The 24,160-nt window shown below is 41.7% G+C and overlaps 1 protein-coding gene and 1 pseudogene across 2 annotated transcripts; both read right to left on the bottom strand.

The window, feature by feature from the left end:
• Nucleotides 1-233: 233 nt before the first annotated feature.
• Nucleotides 234-7,436, bottom strand: LOC135564590 (5-hydroxytryptamine receptor 3A-like; annotated as a pseudogene).
• Nucleotides 7,437-13,903: 6,467 nt separating this feature from the next.
• LOC135564485 (5-hydroxytryptamine receptor 3A-like) lies at nucleotides 13,904-23,797 on the bottom strand. Of its 2 annotated transcripts, none has more exons than XM_065009522.1 (10): nucleotides 22,216-23,797; nucleotides 21,853-21,916; nucleotides 21,137-21,306; nucleotides 20,903-20,947; nucleotides 20,496-20,602; nucleotides 16,091-16,260; nucleotides 15,617-15,789; nucleotides 15,170-15,380; nucleotides 14,789-14,992; nucleotides 13,904-14,519 (listed from the first exon to the last, which is right to left on the bottom strand). In XM_065009522.1, the coding sequence occupies exons 1-10, from the start codon at nucleotides 22,243-22,245 to the stop codon at nucleotides 14,227-14,229; spliced, it is 1,467 nt and encodes a 488-aa protein (XP_064865594.1). In that variant the 5' UTR covers nucleotides 22,246-23,797; the 3' UTR covers nucleotides 13,904-14,226. The 2 variants fall into 2 exon arrangements, with proteins under 2 accessions (XP_064865594.1, XP_064865593.1); XM_065009521.1 differs by having other exon boundaries at nucleotides 13,904-14,525; nucleotides 22,216-23,796.
• Nucleotides 23,798-24,160: the final 363 nt, after the last annotated feature.

Here is a 24,160-nt window from a genome sequence, read left to right as displayed (position 1 = left end):
GTATTATGTAATGTTGCATGTTTCGTGTTGGACCCCAGGAAGAGTAGCTGCTGTTTTTGTAACAGAAAATGGGGATCCTAATGAAATACAACAAAAAAATAACTTAGTGAAGGATGTGGTTTTTGGATGATACACTACTTTGCATGTCATTGATCCACCATCAACATTACAATTCAGAAAACGTCTCAGATGACCCCAATGAATTGTTGTTAGTAATGAAACAGTGGTTTTCGTGAAAGCATGTTTATTTGTCAAAGAAAAATATATTTCCTCTAATATAGTAATATGTAAGTCAACACACTTACTCAGTGAAGCCAGAAGATCAAACAAACAATTGTTAAAGTTATGGTAATTTTAAGGTAATTGTTTTTAAATCTAAACAGCAGTTGACAACATGGGAGACTCTTAAGTCTTGTACACGGTGGTGTAGTGGAGGGTAAGAACTATTTCCACACATTTTGTATTTTACACAAACATTTAGCCACCTATCGTGGAAAAATGCGAAGAACGTATCGGGAGCGTTACTTTTTTCACAACAAATGGCGTTTCACCACCTAGTTTTTTAAACCAGTACATCACTGGTTGTACGAATTACTCCAGATGCTGAGGATGACGATGAAGCTGAAGGTGATGAAGATGCAGTAGACGCCAAACAGCAGCCGGTCTATGATGTAGCCCACCTGCATCCAGTCCTGGGAGATCTGGTTCCCGTCCACATGCTGGGCCACCTGGAGGCGGACGGACTGGAGCTCATTGCCCAGATTCCTCAGCTCCGCCAGGGCTGGATCGCCTGCCTCTGCCCACATCTTACCTGGTTCTCCTGTTTGAACCTGTCTCTCCACCAACACTAGAGGGCAGACTTTCACGTCTGTTTGTTCGAGACAAGAGGGAAGGCAGGGAGAAAGGTGAACTTATGAATGTACCTCCTAAAGACAGAAATTATTGACGTACGTGGGAAGTACCATTCTGTCTGAGGTCGGACCTTGTCAAGTGTCTGGAAAAATGTATCAGAGTGATTCCGGCATTTATGTTACTGTTCAGGCCTGCGATTGAAGGCTTTCACTATATTGGGTTGGGACAAGACAAGGATCTGCTAACTGAATGAAAGTCTGTGTAATTGTAAATCCCTGGAGGATCAGACAGGGTACCTCTTGCAACTGAATTGAGGATGATCTTGTCCTCTCTGGATTTCTGAGGCAGCCAGACGAGGGTGCCCATGAAGCGCAGGACGAACACTCGGACCCAGCCAGGCACTGGGTGGAAGTTACTGGAGCCGACCAGGAGGTTGGTGATGAGAATAGTCTCCAGTAGGCTGGCCACCATCAGAGCCAAGCAGATGGCGAAGAACACATCTGCATGTGCAGGAGGTGAAGAGAGGAAAATATTCAGCAACTCTTAGGAGGACAAAGGAAGCGGACTTCAAAATGATACTTGACCCTAACCAGCTAATCCAATAACACAAAGTAAACATCTACATTTATGACTTACGAAAAATATGGTGTTCCCAGTACACATGTTTTCATACTCACTTATCAGTGGAATGGTGCTTCCTGTGACGGGAAGAAGGTCATTCACGATGAGCAGGAAGACGGAGTAGCCCAAAATTAGGGTCATCTTGAAGGAGGAGCGGTCCACGTTCTGGGGAGGCAGCAGGAAGCTGAAGAGATCCACAGTGATGAGAAAGCAGCTGGGTATCAGGAGGTTCACCACGTAGAGGGTGGCTCTGCGCCTCAGGACAATCTACAGTTTAGAGACACAATGGGGAATGAAAACCTTCAAGGGTGACCTGGCTTGGTGCAGTCGATTCCCATATCAGACAAGACAAAGCCATAATTATCTGGGTTAGCATCCTATGTGTGAAACAGGAAGTACTCTCTGAAACAAAAGTAACGCTAGAAATATAGAGAGCTCAACGTTCAGTGCTAGTAGAGCCAAATGAATGGCGTCTGAGAAATTGCAGTGCTTTTGGTTCTTACATAGAAGCAAAGCTCATCATAGGGGTTGCTTTCTCCTGATTGAATGTTGATAACTTGAACTTGCTGGATTTGATGTCCATCAGCTCCCACTCCCCTTCAGTGGACATCACGCTAATGGAGCGTTTCAGGATGTCCTCCACCTTCTTCCCTAAGATAATCCTTATGTCCGACACTGCAGGGAGATAAAGGAATGGGACATACTGGGATGAATGGGCTGAGCCTATATGGAAGCAAAACATGATCTGTACTGAGGGGATGGTAAACTTGGGCCTAACACCAAACAGATCCCTTGGTTGACACCAAGTAATTTATCAAAAACTTTAATGGACTTGATGGGCCACCCTGTTTCACATCTATCATTTCAGATCACAAGAGAGTCAGGATGTTCTTTTGGGAGAGAAGGAGCGATGGGTTTGGCGTCTGACCCTTATGTTCAAGTAAGTCCTAAAGCATGGTTGCATTGACGTCTTACCGTGGTGGATATAGGATCTGAAGGTGAAGGTGCAGTTCTGGACGTCAAAGGGGAAGGTGTAGATCTCCAGGTTACAGGAGCTAACCACTCTGACAGGGTTGGCGTCTCGCACTATACCAGTGTGCTTAATGTACACATAAGGGACGATGGGAGCTCTGTTTTCATCCATACTGTAAAACAGGGTGAAATAGGGGGACGATTTCAAACCATGGGCAGGATATAAATCATATGTTTTATATTTTTTCATTGTGACTTAATCAGTCACTAGTGCAATAAAAAGGGACAGAATTAAAGTGTTTGTTAAGATGTCTGCTCTCCCGCAGAATTCTAATTAGCATAATACAAACATCCCTATCAAGATCTGTCTGTTTAAGATATGGATTTCTATGGCCTGTGTCTCAATCCACCACATCGGCCAATGACGGCCTTCTGCATCTGCGGTGGAAGGTTGCTGAGCTACAGTTGTGTTTGTCAGACCATTCGACATCCCGAAAATCTGTCTTTTCTTGAAAACGTCTGTCTGAGTCCAAACAAACTAAAATGACCACTCCATGGAAAGATGAGACTCTCACAAATACTATGGTGTTCTCAATTTTGTTCCACGCGCTACATATACATCATGAGACTCGTTTGAAGAAGTTACCAACCTCGTGTCCGAAAGGTGAGACTCACAAACACATACAGTACCTTGCGAAAGTATTCGGCCCCCTTGAACTTTGCGACCTTTTGCCACATTTCAGGCTTCAAACATAAAGATATAAAACTGTATTTTTTTTTGTGAAGAATCAACAACAAGTGGGACACAATCATGAAGTGGAACGACATTTATTGGATATTTCAAACTTTTTTAACAAATCCAAAACTGAAAAATTGGGCGTGCAAAATTATTCAGCCCCCTTAAGTTAATACTTTGTAGCGCCACCTTTTGCTGCGATTACAGCTGTAAGTCGCTTGGGGTATGTCTCTATCAGTTTTGCACATCTAGAGACTGAAATGTTTTCCCATTCCTCCTTGCAAAACAGCTCGAGCTCAGTGAGGTTGGATGGAGAGCATTTGTGAACAGCAGTTTTCAGTTCTTTCCACAGATTCTCGATTGTATTCAGGTCTGGACTTTGACTTGGCCATTCTAACACCTGGATATGTTTATTTTTGAACCATTCCATTGTAGATTTTGCTTTATGTTTTGGATCATTGTCTTGTTGGAAGACAAATCTCCGTCCCAGTCTCAGGTGTTTTGCAGACTCCATCAGATTTTCTTCCAGAATGGTCCTGTATTTGGCTCCATCCATCTTCCCATCAATTTTAACCATCTTCCCTGTCCCTGCTGAAGAAAAGCAGGCCCAAACCATGATGCTGCCACCACCATGTTTGACAGTGGGGATGGTGTGTTCAGGGTGATGAGCTGTGTTGCTTTAACGCCAAACATAACGTTTTGCATTGTTGCCAAAAAGTTCCATTTTGGTTTCATCTGACCAGAGCACCTTCTTCCACATGTTTGGTGTGTCTCCCAGGTGGCTTGTGGCAAACTTTAAACAACACTTTTTATGGATATCTTTAAGAAATGGCTTTCTTCTTGCCACTCTTCCATAAAGGCCAGATTTGTGCAATATACGACTGATTGTTGTCCTATGGACAGAGTCTCCCACCTCAGCTGTAGATCTCTGCAGTTCATCCAGAGTGATCATGGGCCTCTTGGCTGCATCTCTGATCAGTCTTCTCCTTGTATGAGCTGAAAGTTTAGAGGGACGGCCAGGTCTTGGTAGATTTGCAGTGGTCTGATACTCCTTCCATTTCAATATTATCGCTTGCACAGTGCTCCTTGGGATGTTTAAAGCTTGGGAAATCTTTTTGTATCCAAATCCGGCTTTAAACTTCTTCACAACAGTATCTCGGACCTGCCTGGTGTGTTCCTTGTTCTTCATGATGCTCTCTGCGCTTTTAACGGACCTCTGAGACTATCACAGTGCAGGTGCATTTATACGGAGACTTGATTACACATAGGTGGATTGTATTTATCATCATTAGTCATTTAGGTCAACATTGGATCATTCAGAGATCCTCACTGAACTTCTGGAGAGAGTTTGCTGCACTGAAAGTAAAGGGGCTGAATAATTTTGCACGCCCAATTTTTCAGTTTTTGATTTGTTAAAAAGTTTGAAATATCCAATAAATGTCGTTCCACTTCATGATTGTGTCCCACTGTTGTTGATTCTTCACAAAAAATACAGTTTTATATCTTTATGTTTGAAGCCTGAAATGTGGCAAAAGGTCGCAAAGTTCAAGGGGGCCGAATACTTTCGCAAGGCACTGTACATGTTTGTTGTTTTGCTCTAGGACAACCACAAGCCTCACAAGACTCATCTGAAGGAGCACGGTAGCAGTTAAAAGACTCATCTGAAGGGAGCACGGTAGCAGTTAAAATCAATTATGGAAGTACATGCAGTGCCACTCAAACATTTGGACACACCTACTCAATCCATGTTTTTTTCTATATTTTCTATATTTTCTACATTGTAAAATAATAGTGAAGACAATAAAACTATGAAATAATACAGATGGGAATCATGTAGTAACCAAAAACATTGTATATATTATTTATATTTGAGATTCTTCAAAGTAGCCACCCTTTGCCTTGACGTCAGCTTGCACAAAGTCGTTTACATCCCTGTTAGTGAGCATTTGTCCTTTGACAAGGTAATGCATCCACCTGACAGGTGTGGCATATCAAGAAGCTGATTGAGGAGCCTGATTATTACGCAGGTGCACCTTATGCTGGGGAAAAGTTTTGAGGGAGTGTGTAATTGGCATTCTGACTGCAGGAATGTCCACCAGAGCTCTTGGCAGAGGATTTAATGTCAATTTCTCTACTGTAACTCAGTAAAATCGTTGAAATTGTTGCATGTCGTGTTTATATTTTTGTTCAGTGTATATTGAATCAGTTTTAGTGCCAAAAAAAGAGTTTAAATGTGGGTAAAAAACAATGATACATTTCCTGATCTTTCGTTTATCTCTCAGATATAGACACTTTAAAACAAACTTCATTTTCATCATTTTTTGACTATGTATTTTTCCATGTATTAGTCTGTTATTCAATGTGTTTCTATGGGCTAATATCAGTAAGACCAAATTCAATGTTTCATCAAAAAAATAAGTATATCGTATCTATATAGAGACTATAGAGATGTTTAACTCACAATTCATTGATTACCACATCTGGTGACCAGAACCTTTCCCTGGGGAGAGAAATATTGGCAGAGCCGCATTGGACTGGGTCCCAGCTGAAAAATTCATTCTCCCATTCCTAAAACAACAAGTTAGCAACAATACAATATGTTTGTAAGAAGTCTGTAAGGAGCATTATAAATGATAATATGATGTTTAGGATTGTTCGACAGTCAAAGATAAAATATATCTTTTAGTTTTAACCAAATATATATATTACTATTGCTATTCAGTACATATTGGTGAATGGATGTTGTGTGTCCTAACACATATGTAACACGAAGTAACGTGCTGTAGGAGAATCAGAAACCAAAGTGCAAAAATGACTCCCATACACTGTGTACATATATTTGCAAAAATAATAAAATAATACTGTATTCCCAATACAATACAATACTGACCTTCACCAGCCAAATGTAGGTGTTCAACAGTTGTGCTTTTTCCTCCTGAAAAGAGAATTAGTTTTCCTACAAAGTAATGGCAATAAAGCCACATTTTACATAAGTCTACAAAACAGGATGTGGAAGAACATTCAGAACTATATAGCACATGTCAAATACATTGATGGATTTAATGGTATGTCTCCTCAGCTGAACTAGTTGAAAGGGTTACCATGCTGTCCTACTACTCCTTACCACACCCAGGATGCCGTAGAGAGTGAAGTACATGCTGATGTTGGTGGGGGTTGAGAGGTTCATGACAGGTCGTATGGAGTACAACTTCATGACGTTCTCCAGGGCGGCCAGAAGGGATATGGTGTTGGGGTTGGTGCAGTTCACCACTATCTTACATCTCAGGCATGGCGCTGGGGAAACAATGGTAACCATGCTGCTTTATGTTGTGGTTTTGTTATGGTCCTGTGTGACTCAATTGGTAAAACATGGCAGTTGCAAAACCAGGGTTGTGGGTTCATTTCCAAACAGGGGACCAGGATGAACATGTATTCACTCTCTACTGAATGTTGCTCTGGATATGAGAATGTCAAATATCAGATCATCTTCAGTGAAAAGTCTTTAATTTTGGGGTTCTTGCGTATTGTAGATATCATTATTAGAATCTTCTTAGAATGATGAAGACCTTGCTACTTTTTCATATGATAGTGAAATGAATTGACTGCAAACCCACAAATACATTATGTTATGAACTTGATTGCTAAAGTATCAGCTACCCCAAGCAATATCAAAAAGTGAACATAAAACTAAAGAATAAATGAACACCAACTTTTACTCAACTAGAATATTTTAACTTTACTTAGCATAATTTAGTTGACTTTACTCATTTTTCCCCGTGTCCAAACTGTACCTACCCTGTACCATGATGCAGCAGATGATGAACAGAACCTGGTGGGAACTGACCCACCATCGTTGAGACTGAAATAGTCATTTAAAAAAATCACTGTTAGGTTCAAAGGTCAAACTGTATTTTAGAGATACGGTCCATTGTTTAGTGTATGTTTGAGAATTAACACAATGTGTATAACACCATGAATTACAGTAAGAATTCACACCTTAATTTACCACAAAAGAGACCTAACAAATGTTTTGACCAATTACAGTAAATGCATTGAAGCACAACACACAGACACACAACTTAAGTAACGTAAATCCCCCAATGTAACGAAAGGCATTAGAATGAAAGATATTTACCTCCATTTTGGAAAAATCCTTGGCTGCCATCAAACTGCAAGTTTTTGCAAACTGCTGTTGACTGTTTCAATCCTAATGTTTGGCTGAAGAACTGTTCAGAGCAAAGCTTTGTTACCTCACTCCCATAGCGATGGCATCTCTTCACCAGCTGGAACAAATTGTATATATACAGACTCATTTGCATAGTTAAACACTTATGTTGATGTATTGTCATGGCATAACAAATCAAAAGTTATTAGTCACAGGCACTGAATAAAACAGGTGTATAGACCTTACAGTGAAAGGTTTACTTGCAACCCCTTAACCAACAACGCAGTTTAAAGAAAAATACCTGACCAAATAAAGAATAGCGAGGCTGTATACAGGAGGCACCGGTTATTTGAGGTAATTGAGGTTAATATGTGCATGTACATGGAGTTATTATTGAAGTAACTATGCATAGATAATAACAGAGAGTAGCAGCAGCTTAAATGAGGGGGGGGGGGGGGTCAATGCAGATAGTCTGGGTGGCCATTTGATTAGATGTTCAGGAGTCTTATAGCTTGGGGGTAGAAGCTGTTTAGAAGCATCTTTGACCTAGACTTGGCGCTCCGGTACCGCTTGCCGTGTGGTAGCAGAGAGAACAGTCTATGACTAGGGTGGCTGGAGTCGTTGGTATAGAGGTCCTGGAAGGTAGGAAGTTTTGCCCCAGTGATGTACTGGACCGTACGCACTACCCTCTGTAGCGCCTTGCGGTCGGAAGTTGAGCAGTTGCCATACCGGGCAGTGATGCAACCAGTCAGGATGCTCTCGATGGTGCAGCTGTAGAACATTTTGAGGATCCGAGGACCCATGCCAAATCTTTTCAGTCTCCAGATGGGAAATATATTTAGTTGTGCCCTCTTCACGACTGTCTTGGTGTGTTTGGACCATGTTAGTTTGTTGGTGATGTGGACACCAAGGAACTTGAAGCTCTCAACCTGCTCCACTACAGCCCTGTCGATGAGAATGGGGGGTGTGCTCGGTCCTCTTTTTCCTGTAGTCCACAATCCTCTCCTTTGTCTTGATCATGTTGAGGGAGAGGTTGTTGTCCTGGCACTACACGGCCAGGTCTCTGACCTCCTCCCTATAGGCTGTTTCATTGTTGTCGGTGATCAGGCCTACCGTGTCATCTGTCACTGTTGTGTCATCAGCAAACTTAACGATGGTGTTGGAGTCATGCCTGGCCGTGCAGTAATGAGTGACAGGGAATACAGGAGGGGCCTGAGCACGCACCCCTGAGGGGCCCTCGTGGTGAGGATCAGCGTGGCGGATGTGTTGTTCCCTACCCTTACCACCTGGGGGCGGCCCATCAGGAAGTCCAGGATCCAGTTGCAGAGGCAGGTGTTTAGTCCCAGGGTCCTTAGCTTAGTGATGAGCTTTGAGGGCACTATGGTTTTGAACGCTGATCTGTAGTCAATGAATAGCCTTCTCAAATACTGTAGGTGTTCCTCTTGTCCAGGTGTGAAAGGGCAGTGTGGAGTGCAATAGAGATTACATCATCTCTGGATCTGTTGGGGCGGTATGCAAATTGGAGTGGGCCTAGGGTTTCAATGGTGTTGATTTGAGCCATGACCAGCCTTTCAATGCACTTCATGGCTACACACGTGAGTGCTACGGGTCGGTAGTCATTTAGGCAGGTTACCTTAGTGTTCTTGGGCACAGGGACTATGGTGGTCTGCTTGAAACATGTTGGTATTACAGACTCGGACAGGGAGAGGTTGAAAATGTCAGTGAAGACACTTGCCAGTTGGTCAGCGCATGCTCGTAGTACATGTCCTGGTAAACCGTCTGACCCTGCGGCCTTGTGAATGTTGACCTGTTTAAAGGTCTTACTCACATCAGCTATGGAGAGCATGATCACACAGTCGTCCAGAACAGCTGATGCTCTCATGCATGTTTCAGTGTTACTTGCCTCGAAACGAGCATAGAAGTAATTTAGCTCGTCTGGTAGGCTCGTGTCACCGGGCAACTCTCGGCTGTGCTTCCTTTGTAGTCTGCAATAGTTTGCAATTCCTGCCACATCTGACGAGCGTCGATGCCGGTTTAGTGCAATTCGATCTTAGTCCTGTATAGACGCTTTGCTGGTTTGATAGTTTGTCGGACGGCATAGTGGGATTTCTTATAAGCTTCTTGGTTAAAGTCCTGCTCCTTGAAAGCGGCAGCTCTACCCTTTAGCTCAGTGCGGATGTTGCCTGTAATCCATGTTTTCTGGTTGGGGTATGTAGGTACAGTCACTGTCGGGACTACCTCATCGATGCAGTTATTGATGAAGCCAGCGACTGATGTGTTGTACTCCTCAACGCCAGAATCCCTGAACATATTCCAGTCTGTGCTAGAAAAACTGTCCTGTAACTTAGCATCTGCTTCATCTGACCACTTTTTTGTTGACAGAGTCACTGGTGCTTCCTGCTTTAATTTTTGCTTCTATAGCAGGAATCGGGGATAGAATTATGGTCAGATTTGCCAAATGGAGGGCGAGTGAGAGCTTTTACTTGTCTCTGTGTGTGGAGTAAAGGTGGTCTAGAGTTGTTTTCCCTCTGGTTGGACATTTAACATGCTGGTAGAAATGAGGTAAAACAGATTTAAGATTCCTTGCATTAAAGTCCCCGACCACTAGGAGCACCGCCTCTGGATGAGCGTTTTCCTGTTTGCTTATGGCCATATACAGCTCATTGAGTGTGGTCTTAGGGCCAGCATCGGTTTGTGGTGGTAAATAGACAGCTCCGAAGAATATAGATGAAGTTGCTTTTGTAGAATCCTCAGAAAATCACAGCTCCAGACTATTTTCAACTTTGAACACAAATATCTCTGATCCCTTAGAAGTGACGCAAGGATTCAATGATGTTCTTGATTGTACAATCAAACTAAAGTGTTGTAGAAATACTCCTAGCAACAGAGAAGACCATGAGTGAGATCCATAAACCTTGGGGCAAATGAGGTGGTCAGTAGAGCAGGTGAACTCTTGTGGTACAGAGCTACTTTACCTGCAGGGGGTTGGATACAAAACAGGCGTAAGCCACAGTAAATGGCTGTGGTGGAGGGTGAAGTTGCCCATAGAAGCTGATCCTGGGTCAGTGTATCATTTTCCACACTAATGGTTAAGGTTAGGATTGGGGGAGGGGAAGCTGATCATACATCTGTACCTAGGGGACATTTCACCTCAGAGCTGTGGTGTGCCAACCTATGCAACAAGTGCAACCAGTGGGCATCGGATGATAGTGTACCACAGCTCTACAGACAATACATGTACTAGGCTATGGAAATGAGCTGGGGGTTCACCTCAGCACACAAAGGAACAGGTGTCCCAGTGTCCCCCCATTCAGCTCTCCCACCCAAATAATTTGTCATATAACTTGTGTTCTTTTTTTATACATTTTTTTTATACATTTTTTATTTCACCTTTATTTAACCAGGTAGACCAGATCAACAAGTTCTCATGTACAACTCCGACCTGGCCAAGATAAAGCAAAGCAGTGCAGCACAAACAACAACACAGAGTTACACATGGAAAAAACAAACATACAGTCAATAATACAGTAGAAAAAGTCTATATACAATGTGAGCAAATGAGGTAAGATAAGGGAGGTACAGGCAATAAATAGGCCATGGTGGCGAAGTAATTACAATATAGCAATTAAACACTGCTCTGAAAAATAAATACAGTATGGGGATGAGGTAGTTGGATTTTTGCAGTTCGTTCCAGTCATTGACAGCAGAGAACTGGAAGGAAAGGATGGCCATAGGAAGATTTGGCTTTGGGGGTGACCAGTGAGATATACGTGCTGGAGGGCATGCTACTATGGTGACCAGTGAGCTGAGATAAGGCGGGGCTTTACCTAGCAGAGACTTTTAGATGACCTGGAGCCAGTGGGTTTGGCGAGGAGTATGAAGCGAGGGCCAGCCAACGGGAGTGTACAAGTTGCATGAAATGTATGGTAATATTTATTCTCTGTCCAGCGTCTGATACAATATATAGGCTGATAATTTAATTCTAGACGGGCGATATATGAGCCCTGGAATTAGTTCATGACCTAAGGAAAGATGGATGGAGAAAGAGACAGAGAGAGAGAGAGAGAGAGAGACAGAGAGAGAGAGAGACAGAGAGAGAGAGAGAGACAGAGAGACAGAGAGAGAGAGAGAGAGAGGAGACAGAGAGAGAGAGACAGAGAGAGAGAGACAGAGAGAGACAGAGAGAGACAGAATCAGAGAGAGAGAGAGGAGAGAGACAGACAGAGAGATTCTGGAGAGCAAAGGAAAGGGAGATAAAGAGAAAGAAAGAGAATGGTAGGAAAGACAAGGGTAAAAAGCACACATGCTTTAGTATCAATGGTACCTAATCAATAAGCAGTGCTGGAAAAAGTACACATTTGTCATTCTGAGTAAAAGTAAAGATTCCTTAATAGAATAAAAATGTGGTCACCAGGTAAAAAACTACTTGAGTAAAAGTTTAAAATTATTTGTTTTTAAATATACTTAAGTATCAAAAGTAAACGGAATTGCTAAAATGTAAAAGGATGAATAATTTCATATTCCTTATATTAACCAAACCAGACGGCACAATTTTCGTGTTTTTATTTATTTACGGATAGCCAGGGGTACACTCCAACATTCAGACCTAATTTACAAATGAAGCATTTGTGTTTAGTGAGTCCGCCAGATCATAGGCAGTAGGGATAGCTTTTTCAACAGTCTTGAAGGAGTTCCCACATATGCTGAGCACTTTTTGGCTTCTTTTCCTTCACGCTGCGATCCAACTCATCCCAAAACATCTAAATTAGGTCGGGTGATTGTGAAGGCCAGGACATCTGATGTAGCACTCCATCACTCTCCTTCTAGGTCAAATAGCCCTTACACAGCCTGGAGGTGTGTTGGGTCATTGTCCTGTTGAAAAACAAATGATAGTCCCACTAAGCGCAAACCAGATGGGATTGCATATCACTGCAGAATGCTGTGGTAGCCATGCTGGTTAAGTGTGCATTGAATTATAAATAAATCACTGACAGTGTCACCAACAACGCACCCCTATACCATCATGCTTCACGGTGGGAACCACACATGCGGAGATCATCCGTTCACCTACTCTGCGTCTCACAAAGATACTGCGGTTGGAACTAATATCTTCAAATTTGGACTCATCAGACCAAGGACAGATTTCCCCCGGTCTAATGTCCATAGCTCATGTTTCTTGTCCCAAGCAAGTCTCTTCTTCTAAAAGGTGTCCTTTAGTAGTGGTTTGTTTGCAGCAATTCGACCATGAATTCCTGATTCACGCAGTCTCCTCTGAACAGTTGATGTTGAGATGTGTCTGTTACTTGAACTCTGTGAAGCATTTATTTGGGCTGCAATTTCTGAGGCTGGGAACTCTAATGAATTTATCCTCTACTGCAGAGGTAACTCTGGGTCCTCCTTCCTGTGGTGGTCTTCATGAGAGCTAATTTTATCATAGCGTTTGATGGTTTTTTGCGACTGCACTTGAAGAAACATTCAAAGTTCTTGACATGTTCCATATTGACTAAGCTTCATGTCTTAAAGTAATGATAGACTGTCGTTTCTCTTTGCTTAATTGAGCTGTTCTTGCCATAATATGAACTTGGTCTTTTACCAAACATACCAACCTTACCTGTATACCAACCCTACTTTCTCACAACATAACCGATTGGCTTAAACACATTAAGAAGGAAAGAAATTCCACAAATGAACTTTTAACAAGGCACACCTGTTAATTGAAATGAATTCCAGGTGACTACCTCATGAAGCTAGTTGAGAGAATGTCAAGAGTGTGCAAAGCTGCCAACGAGGCAAAGGGTGGCTACTTTGAATAATCTGTTTACCACTTTTTTGGTTTCTACATGATTCCATATGTGTTATTTCATAATTTTGATGTCTTCACTATTATTCTACAATGTAGAAAATATTAAAAATAAAGAAAAACCCTTGAATGAGTAGGTGTGTGCAAACTTTTGACTGGTACTGTATGTTTTATGGCTTTTCAACCTCTGACATATTGTCGATTCCGAGCTAATAATCTAATAGAACTGAGAATGTTTTTCTTTTATGGTGTACCGCAGGGCAGCTCTCTACTTTTTTCTATTTTTACCAATGACCTGCCACTGGCATTAAACAAAGCCTGTGTGTCTATGTATGCTGATGATTCAACCATGTGCGTTTCAGCAAACACAGCTAATGAAGTGACAGAAACCCTTACAAAGAAGTTATAGTCAGATTTTGAATGGGTGGCCAGTAATAAACTGGAAACTGAACATCTCTAAAACTAAGAGCATTGTATGGACCCCAGGAAGAGTAGCTGCTGCTTTTGTAACAGCTAATGGGGATCCTAATAAAATACACCAAAATAACTTCCTGTATGTCGACACTCTAATCAAACAAGGATGTGGTTATTGGATGATTCCCTACTTTGCATGTCATTGATCCGTGTCTTGCGTGACAGATCTTCATCTTCATCATCATTGATCCACCATCAACATTACAATACAGAAAACGTCTCAGATGACCCCAATGAATTGTTGTTAGTAATGAAACAGTGATTTTTGTGAAAGTATGTTTATTTGACAAAGAAACATACATTTAATCTAATATAGTAATATAAGTCAACACACTTACTCAATGCAGCCAGAAGATCAAACAAACAATTGTTAAGTTATGCTAATTTTAAGGTAATTGTTTTTAAATCTAAACAGCAGTTGACAACATGGGAGACTCTTAAGTCTTGTACACAGTGGTGTAGTGGAGGGTAAGCACTCTTTCCAAACATTTTGTATTTTACACAAACATTTAGCCACCTATCTTGGAAAAATACAAAGAACATATCGGGAGCATTTCTTTATTCACAGCGAATGGCGTTTAACCACCTATTTTTTTAACCAGTACATCACTGTTTGTATGAATTACTCCAGATGCTGAGGATGACGATGAAGCTGAATGTGACGAAGACGCAGTAGACGCCAAACAGCAGCCGGTCTATGATGTAGCCCACCTGCATCCAGTCCTGGGAGATCTGGTTCCCGTCCACATGCTGGGCCACCTGGAGGCGGATGGACTGGAGCTCATTGCCCAGATTCCTCAGCTCCGCCAGGGCTGGATCGCCTGCCTCTGCCCACATCTTACCTGGTTCTCCTGTTTGAACCTGTCTCTCCACCGTCACTAGAGGGCAGACTTTCACATCTGTTTCTTAGAGACAAGAGGGAAGGAAGGAGAAATGCGAACTTATGAATATACCTCCTAAAGATAGAAATGATTGGTTGTCTAAGGTCGGACCTTAGACTAGTCAAGTGTCTGGGAAAATTTATCAGAGTGATACTTGCATTTATGTTACTGTTCAGGCCTGTGATTGAAGGCTTTCACTATATTGCATTGGGTTGAACAAGACAAGGATCTGCTAACTGAATGAAAGTCTGTGTAATTGTAAATCCCTGGAGGATCAGACAGGGTACCTCTTGCAACTGGATTGAGGATGATCTTGTCCTCTCTGGATTTCTGAGGCAGCCAGACGAGGGTGCCCATGAAGCGCAGGACGAGCACTCGGACCCAGCCAGGCACTGGGTGGAAGTTACTGGAGCCGACCAGGAGGTTGGTGATGAGAATAGTCTCCAGCAGGCTGGCCACCATCAGAGTCAAGCAGATGGCGAAGAACACATCTGCATGTGCAGGAGGTGAAGAGAGGAAAATATTCAGCAACTCTTAGGAGGACAAAGGAAGTGGACTTCAAAATGATACTTGACCCTAACCAGTTAATCCAATAACACAAAGTAAACATCTACATTTATGACTTACGAAAAATATGGTGTTTCCAGTACACATGTTTTCATACTCACTTATCAGTGGAATGGTGCTTCCTGTAACGGGCAGCAGGTTATTTACGATGAGCAGGAAGACGGAGTAGCCCAAAATTAGGGTCATCTTGAAGGAGGAGCGGTCCACGTTCTGGGGAGGCAGCAGGAAGCTGAAGAGATCCACAGTGATGAGAAAGCAGCTGGGGATCAGGAGGTTCACCACGTAGAGGGTGGCTCTGCGCCTCAGGATAATCTACAGTTTAGAGACACAATGGTGAATGAAAATCTTCAAGGGTGATCTGGCTTGGTGCAGTCGATTCCCATATCAGACAAGACAAAGCCATAATTATCTGGGTTAGCATCCTATGTGTGAAGCAGGAAGTACTCTCTGAAACAAAAGTAACGCTAAAAATATAGAGAGCTCAATATTCAGTGCTAGTAGAGCTAAATTACTGGCGTCTGAGAAATTACAGTGCTTTGGGTTCTTACGTAAAAGCAGAGCTCATCATAGGCGTTGCTTTCTCCCTGATCAAATGTTGATAACTTGAACTTGCTGGATTTGATGTCCATCAGCTCCCACTCCCCTTCAGTGGACATCACGCTAATGGAGCGTTTCAGGATGTCCTCCACCTTCTTCCCTAAAATAATCCTTATGTCCGACACTGCAGGGGAGAAAAAGGAATGGGACATACTGGGATGAATGGGCTGAACCTATATGGAAGCAGAACATGATCTGTACTGAGGGGATGGTAAACTTGGGCCTAATACCAAACAGATCCCTTGGTTGACACCGAGTAATTTATCAAAAACTTCAATGGACTCGATGGGCCACCCTGTTTCACATCTATCATTTCAGATCACAAGAGAGTCAGGATGTTCTTTTGGGAGAGAAGGAGCGATGGGTTTGGCGTCTGACCCTTATGTTCAAGTAAGTCCTAAAGCATGGTTGCATTGACGTCTTACCGCGGTGGATATAGGATCTGAAGGTGAAGGTGCAGTTCTGGACGTCAAAGGGGAAGGTGTAGATCTCCAGGTTACAGGAGCTAACCACTCTGACAGGGTTGGCGTCTCGCACTATACCAGTGTGCTTAATGTACACATAAGGGACGATGGGAGCTCTGTTTTCATCCATACTGTAAAACAGGGTGAAATAGGGGGATGATTTCAAACCATGGGCAGGATATAAATCACATGTTTTATATTTTTTCATTGTGACTGAAGCAGTCACTAGTGCCATAAAAAGGGACAGAATTAAAGTGTTTGCTAAGATGTCTGCTCTCCAGCACAATTCTAATTAGCATAATACAAACATCCCTATCAAGATCTGTCTGTTTAAGATATGGATTTCTATGGCCTGTTTCTCAATCCACCACATCGGCCTTCTGCATCTGCGGTGGAAGGTTGCTGAGCTACAGTTGTGTTTGTCAGACCATTCGACATCCCGAAAATCTGTCTTTTCTCGAAAACGTCTGTCTGAGTCCAAACAAACTAAAAATTTTTTATTTATTTTTATTTATTTCACCTTTATTTAACCAGGTAAGCAAGTTGAGAACAAGTTCTCATTTACAATTGCGACCTGGCCAAGATAAAGCAAAGCAGTTCGACACATACAACGACACAGAGTTACACATGGAGTAAAACAAACATACAGTCAATAATACAGTAAAAAAAAACAAGTCTATATACAATGTGAGCGAATTAGGTGAGAAGGGAGGTAAAGGCAAAAAAGGCCATGGTGGCAAAGTAAATACAATATAGCAAGTAAAACACTGGAATGGTAGTATTGCAATGGAAGAATGTGCAAAGTAGAAATAAAAATAATGGGGTGCAAAGGAGCAAAATAAATAAATAAATTAAATACAGTTAGGAAAGAGGTAGTTGTTTGGGCTAAATTATAGGTGGGCTATGTACAGGTGCAGTAATCTGTAAGATGCTCTGACAGTTGGTGTTTAAAGCTAGTGAGGGAGATAAGTGTTTCCAATTTAAGAGATTTTTGTAGTTCGTTCCAGTCATTGGCAGCAGAGAACTGGAAGGAGAGGCGGCCAAAGAAAGAATTGGTTTTGGTGGTGACTAGAGAGATATACCTGCTGGAGCGTGTGCTACAGGTGGGAGATGCTATGGTGACCAGCGAGCTGAGATAAGGGGGGACTTTACCTAGCAGGGTCTTGTAGATGACATGGAGCCAGTGGGTTTGGCGACGAGTATGAAGCGAGGGCCAGCCAACGAGAGCGTACAGGTCGCAATGGTGGGTAGTATATGGGGCTTTGGTGACAAAACGGATAGCACTGTGATAGACTGCATCCAATTTGTTGAGTAGGGTATTGGAGGCTATTTTGTAAATGACATCGCCAAAGTCGAGGATTGGTAGGATGGTCAATTTTACAAGGGTATGTTTGGCAGCATGAGTGAAGGATGCTTTGTTGCGAAATAGGAAGCCAATTCTAGATTTAACTTTGGATTGGAGATGTTTGATATGGGTCTGGAAGGAGAGTTTACAGTCTAACCAGACACCTAAGTATTTGTAGTTGTCCACGTATTCTAAGTCAGAGCCGTCCAGAGTAGTGATGTTGGACAGGCGGGTAGGTGCAGGTAGCGATCGGTTGAAGAGCATGCATTTAGTTTTACTTGTATTTAAGAGCAATTGGAGGCCACGGAAGGAGAGTTGTATGGCATTGAAGCTTGCCTGGAGGGTTGTTAACACAGTGTCCAAAGAAGGGCCGGAAGTATACAGAATGGTGTCGTCTGCGTAGAGGTGGATCAGAGACTCACCAGCAGCAAGAGCAACATCATTGATGTATACAGAGAAGAGAGTCGGTCCAAGAATTGAACCCTGTGGCACCCCCATAGAGACTGCCAGAGGTCCGGACAGCAGACCCTCCGATTTGACACACTGAACTCTATCAGAGAAGTAGTTGGTGAACCAGGCGAGGCAATCATTTGAGAAACCAAGGCTGTCGAGTCTGCCGATAAGGATGTGGTGGTTGACAGAGTCGAAAGCCTTGGCCAGATCAATGAATACGGCTGCACAGTAATGTTTCTTATCGATGGCGGTTAAGATATCGTTTAGGACCTTGAGCGTGGCTGAGGTGCACCCATGACCAGCTCTGAAACCAGATTGCATAGCAGAGAAGGTATGGTGAGATTCGAAATGGTCGGTAATCTGTTTGTTGACTTGGCTTTCAAGACCTTAGAAAGGCATGGTAGGATAGATATAGGTCTGTAGCAGTTTGGGTCAAGAGTGTCCCCCTTTGAAGAGGGGGATGACCGCAGCTGCTTTCCAATCTTTGGGAATCTCAGATGACAAGAAAGAGAGGTTGAACAGGCTAGTAATAGGGGTGGCAACAATTTCGCAGATAATTTTAGAAAGAAAGGGTCCAGATTGTCTAGCCCGGCTGATTTGTAGGGGTCCAGATTTTTCAGCTCTTTCAGAACTTCAGCTGAATGGATTTGGGAGAAGGAGAAATGGGGAAGGCTTGGGCGAGTTGCTGTTGGGGGTGCAGTGCTGTTGACCGGGGTAGGAGTTGCCAGGTGGAAAGCATGGCCAGCCGTAGAAAAATGCTTATTGAAATTCTCAATTATGGTGGATTTATCAGTGGTGACAGTGTTTCCTATCTTCAGTGCAGTGGGCAGCTGGGAGGAGGTGTTCTTATTCTCCATGGACTTTACAGTGTCCCAGAACTTTTTAGAGTTAGTGTTGCAGGAAGCAAATTTCTGCTTGAAAAAGCTAGCCTTGGCTTTTCTAACTGCCTGTGTATAACGGTTTCTAGCTTCCCTGAACAGCTGCATATCACGGGGGCTGTTCGATGCTAATGCAGAACGCCATAGGATGTTTTTGTGTTGGTTAAGGGCAGTCAGGTCTGGGGAGAACCAAGGGCTATATACATCATGAGACTCGTTTGAAGAAGTTACCAACCTCGTGTATGAAAGGTGAGACTCACAAACACATACATGTTTGTTGACAACGACAAGCCTCACAAGACTCATCTGAAGGGAGCACGGTAGCAGTTAAAAGACTCATCTGAAGGGAGCACGGTAGCAGTTAAAAGACTCATCTGAAGGGAGCACGGTAGCAGTTAAAATCAATTATGGAAGTACATGCAGTGCCACTCAAACGTTTGGACACACCTACTCAATCCATGTTTTTTTCTATATTTTCACTATTTTCTACATTGTAAAATAATAGTGAAGACAATAAAACTATGAAATAATACAGATGGGAATCATGTAGTAACCAAAAACATTGTATATATTATTTATATTTGAGATTCTTCAAAGTAGCCACCCTTTGCCTTGACGTCAGCTTGCACAAATTCGTTTACATCCCTGTTAGTGAGCATTTGTCCTTTGACAAGGTAATGCATCCACCTGACAGGTGTGGCATATCAAGAAGCTGATTGAGGAGCATGATCATTACGCAGGTGCACCTTATGCTGGGGAAAAGTTTTGAGGGAGTGTGTCATTTTAGAGAATTTGGCAGTACGTCCAACCGGCCTCACAACCACAGACCATGTGTATGACGTTGTTTGGGCGTGCGGTTTGCTGTTGTCAACATCATGAACATTGTAAACAGAGTTCCCCATGGAGGCGGTGGGGTTATGGTATGCTCAGGCATATGCTACGGACAACGAACATAATTGCATTTGATCAATTGTCAATTTCAATGCACAAAAATACCACAACGAAATCCTAGGCCCATTTTTTTTAAAGGTATCTGTAACAAATAGATGCATATCTGTATTCCCAATCATGTGAAATACGCCAACATTGTGAACATTGTGAACAGATGTTTGGTGACAGTGGGGTTATGGTATGCGCAGGCATAAGTTACGGACAACGAACACAATTTGATCAATTGTCAATTTGAATGCACGAAAGTACCGCAGGGCCCATCCTTAGGCCCATTGTGAGGCCCATTTGTTATGTTTTTTTAAAGGTATCTGTAACAAATAGATGCATATCTGTATTCTCAATCATGTGAAATACATAGATTAGGGTCGAATGAAATTATTTCAATTGACTGATTTCCTCCTTTGAACTGTAACTCCGTAAAATCGTTGAAATTGTTGCATGTCACATTTATATTTTTGTTCAGTGTATATTGAAGTAGTTTTCGTGCCAAAAAAAATAGTTTAGATATTGGTCAAAAAAATGATACATGTCCTGATCTTTCTTATAGCTCTCAGATATACGACAGACACTTTAAAACAAAACTTCCTTATCAAACATTTTTGACTTTTGTTTTTCCATGTATTATGTCTGTTATTCAATGTGTTTCTATGGGCTAATAGCAGTAAGACCAAATTCAATGTTCCATCAAAAAAAGATGTATATTGTATCTATATAGAGACTATAGAGATGTTTAACTCACAATTCATTGATTACCACATCTGGTGACCAGAACCTTTCCCTGGGGAGAGAAATATTGGCAGAGCCGCATTGGACTGGGTCCCAGCTGAAAAATTCATTCTCCCATTCCTAAAACAACAAGTTAGCAACAATACAATATGTTTGTAAGAAGTCTGTAAGGAGCATTATAAATGATAATATGATGTTTAGGATTGTTCGACAGTCAAAGATAAAATATATCTTTTAGTTTTAACCAAATATATATATTACTATTGCTATTCAGTACATATTGGTGAATGGATGTTGTGTGCCCTAACACATATGTAACACGAAGTAACGTGCTGTAGGAGAATCAGAAACCAAAGTGCAAAAATGACTCCCATACACTGTGTACATATATTTGCAAAAATAATACAATACAATACTGACCTTCACCAGCCAAATGTAGGTGTTCAACAGTTGTGCTTTTTCTTCCTGAAAAGAGAATTAGTTTTCCTACAAAGTAATGGCAATAAAGCCACATTTTACATAAGTCTACAAAACAGGATGTGGAGGAACATTCAGAACTATATAGCACATGTCAAATACATTGATGGATTTAATGGTATGTCTCCTGAGGTGAACTAGTTGAAAGGGATACCATGCTGTCCTACTACTCCTTACCACACCCAGGATGCCGTAGAGAGTGAAGTACATGCTGATGTTGGTGGGGGTTGAGAGGTTCATGACAGGTCGTATGGAGTACAATGTCATGACGTTCTCCAGGGCGGCCAGAAGGGATATGGTGTTGGGGTTGGTGCAGTTCACCACTATCTTACATCTCAGGCATGGCGCTGGGGAAACAATGGTAACCATGCTGCTTTATATTGTGGTTTTGTTATGACCCTGTGTGGCTCAGTTGGTAAAACATGATGCTGCAATGCCAGAGTTCTGGGTTCAATTCCCACAGGGGACCAGGATGAAAATGTATTCACTCACTACTGTATGTTGCCCTGGATATGAGAATCTGATAAATGAGGTCAAATATAAGAACATCTTCAGTGAAAGTCTTTCATTTCACCAACTAATGGTGTTCTTGCATTTTGTAAAAAGTCTTTAATTTTGGGGTTCTTGCGTATTGTAGATATCATTATTAGAATCTTGTTTGAATGATGAAGACCTTGGTACTTTTTCATATGATAGTGAAATGAATTGACTGCAAACCCACAAATACATTATGTTATGAACTTCATCGTTAAGGTATCAGCTACCCCAAGTAATATCAACAAGTGAACATAAAACTAAAGAATAAATGAAAACAAACTATTACTCAAATATAATATTTTAAGTTTACTTAAATTAGTTGACTTTTTCTTTTCCCGTGTCCAAACTGTACCTACCCTGTACCATGATGCAGCAGATGATGAACAGAACCTGGTGGGAACTGACCCACCATCGTTGAGACTGAAATAGTCATTTTAAAAAATCACTGTTAGGTTCAAAGGTCAAACTGTGTTTTAGAGATACGGTCCATTGTTTAGTGTATGTTTGATAATTAACACAATTTGTATAACACCATGAATTACTTTATGAATTCAAACCTTAATTTACCTTAATTGAAATGCACCTCTCTCATTACACCGACACCGATCAAATGTTTCGACCAATTACAGTAATGCATTGAAGCACAACACACAGACACACAACTTAAGTAACGTAAATCCCCCAATGTAACGAAAGGCATTAGAATGAAAGATATTTACCTCCATTTTGGAAAAATCCTTGGCTGCCATTAAGCAGCAAGTTGTTGACCGTTTCGATCATATGGCTGAAGAACTGTTCAGAGCAAAGCTTTGTTTCCTAACACCCATCGATGGCACCTCTTCACCAGCTGGAACAAATTGTATATATACAGACTCATTTGCATAGTTAAACACTTATGTTGATGTATTGTCATGTCATATCATAAGTTGCTGTTGGAGAATCCACAGAAAATCTTACAGCTCCAGACTATTTTCAAGTTTGAACACCGTTCTCCTACAACAAAGATCTCTGATACGTTAGAAGTGACACGAGGATTCAATGATATTCTTGATTGTGCAATCAAACTAAAGTGTTGTAGAAATGTGGTAGAAATATGCCTAGCAACAGAGAAGACCATGAGTGAGATCCATAAACCTTGGGGCAAATGAGGTGGTCAGTAGAGCAGGTGAACTCTTGTGGTACAGAGCTACTTTACCTGCAGGGGGTTGGATACAAAACAGGCGTGAGCCACAGTAAATGGCTGTGGTGGAGGGTGAAGTTGCCCATAGAAGCTGATCCTGGGTCAAGTGTATCATTTTCCACACTAATGGTTAAGGTTAGGATTGGGGGAGGGGAAGCTGATCCTAGACCTGTACCTAGGGGACATTTCACCTCAGAACTGTGGTGTACCAACCTACGCAACAAGTGCAACCAGTGGGCATCGGACGATAGTGTACCACAGCTCTGGAGACAATACATGTACTGGGCTATGGAAATGAGCTGTGGGTTCACCTCAGCACACAAAGGAACAGGTGTCCCAATGTCCCCCCATTCAGCTCTCCCACCCAAATCATTTGTTATATAACTTCTGAAATGTTATGAAATGGTAATGTTTATTCTCTATCTCGTGTCTGATACAACATAGAGGCTGATAATTTAATTATAGACTGGCGATAATATGAGTCCTGGAATTAGTTCATGACTTAATTAAGGAGACCTCTTTATTCGTAGATATCTGCAATCAAGTACTAATGTGTCTGTAAACATCAGCCTCGTGTTAAGATGAACATTCCAATAATTATGGGCCAAAATTCACCCTACTTATTGTGGGAAGCTTGTGGAAGGCTACCAGAAACGTTTGACCCAAGTTAAACTATTTAAAGGCAATGCTCCCAAATACTATTTGAGTGTATGTAAACTTCTGACCCACTGGGAATGTGACGAAGGAAATAAAATCTGTAATAAATCATTCTCTCTAGTAATTATTCTGACATTTCACATTCTTAAAATAAAATGGTGATCCTAACTGACCTAAAACAGGGAATGTTTACTAGGATTAAATGTCAGGAATTGTGAACAACTGAGTTTAAATGTATTTGGCTAAGGTGTGTGTAAACTTCCGACTTCAACTGTAGATGTTTGCAATCAATACTGTCTCTGTAAACATTAGCATCGTGTTAAGATGAACATTCAAATAATTGTCGTTAGGAGTAGCTAAACCTGTATGGAGGAAACATGGCTAAAATACAGTTAATCCTTTTTAACTTTATCATCACGCTGCCAATAATACATTCGTTCATAAAGCCATTTTATTTGTATTGTGTTTATTTGGGGGTGTTGTGGCCAGTGCAGGCCTGTCACCGTTACCATAAAGGCTAAGTCATCATCATGAAAGAGGAAGAGGATATGTGGTGTGTTTATTTTGGTTATGGGTAATAAACATCCACGTAAGAATACAAAAGAGTGACATGCTGTGTCGTGTAGTGTTGTAGTGGTTCACGCCTAATATCACACCACATCATCAACAAATGTCTTGTGCAATAAAACTTGTTTCGCCTTCATTAGATTGGATTACAGTTACAAATAGACACACTGTGGAGTAAGACAGGAAATACACAGACCCAACAGTATTGTTGGTGTACCAGCAGAATAATTCAATGACAGTAATAAAGCTTTGTGTCACTC

The sequence above is a fragment of the Oncorhynchus nerka genome, linkage group LG25 (assembly GCF_034236695.1).
Source record: "Oncorhynchus nerka isolate Pitt River linkage group LG25, Oner_Uvic_2.0, whole genome shotgun sequence".
Classification (NCBI taxonomy): Eukaryota; Metazoa; Chordata; class Actinopteri; order Salmoniformes; family Salmonidae; genus Oncorhynchus; species Oncorhynchus nerka.
Note: the sequence above shows the minus strand (reverse complement) of the source record. Positions and strands in the feature narration are given on the sequence as shown.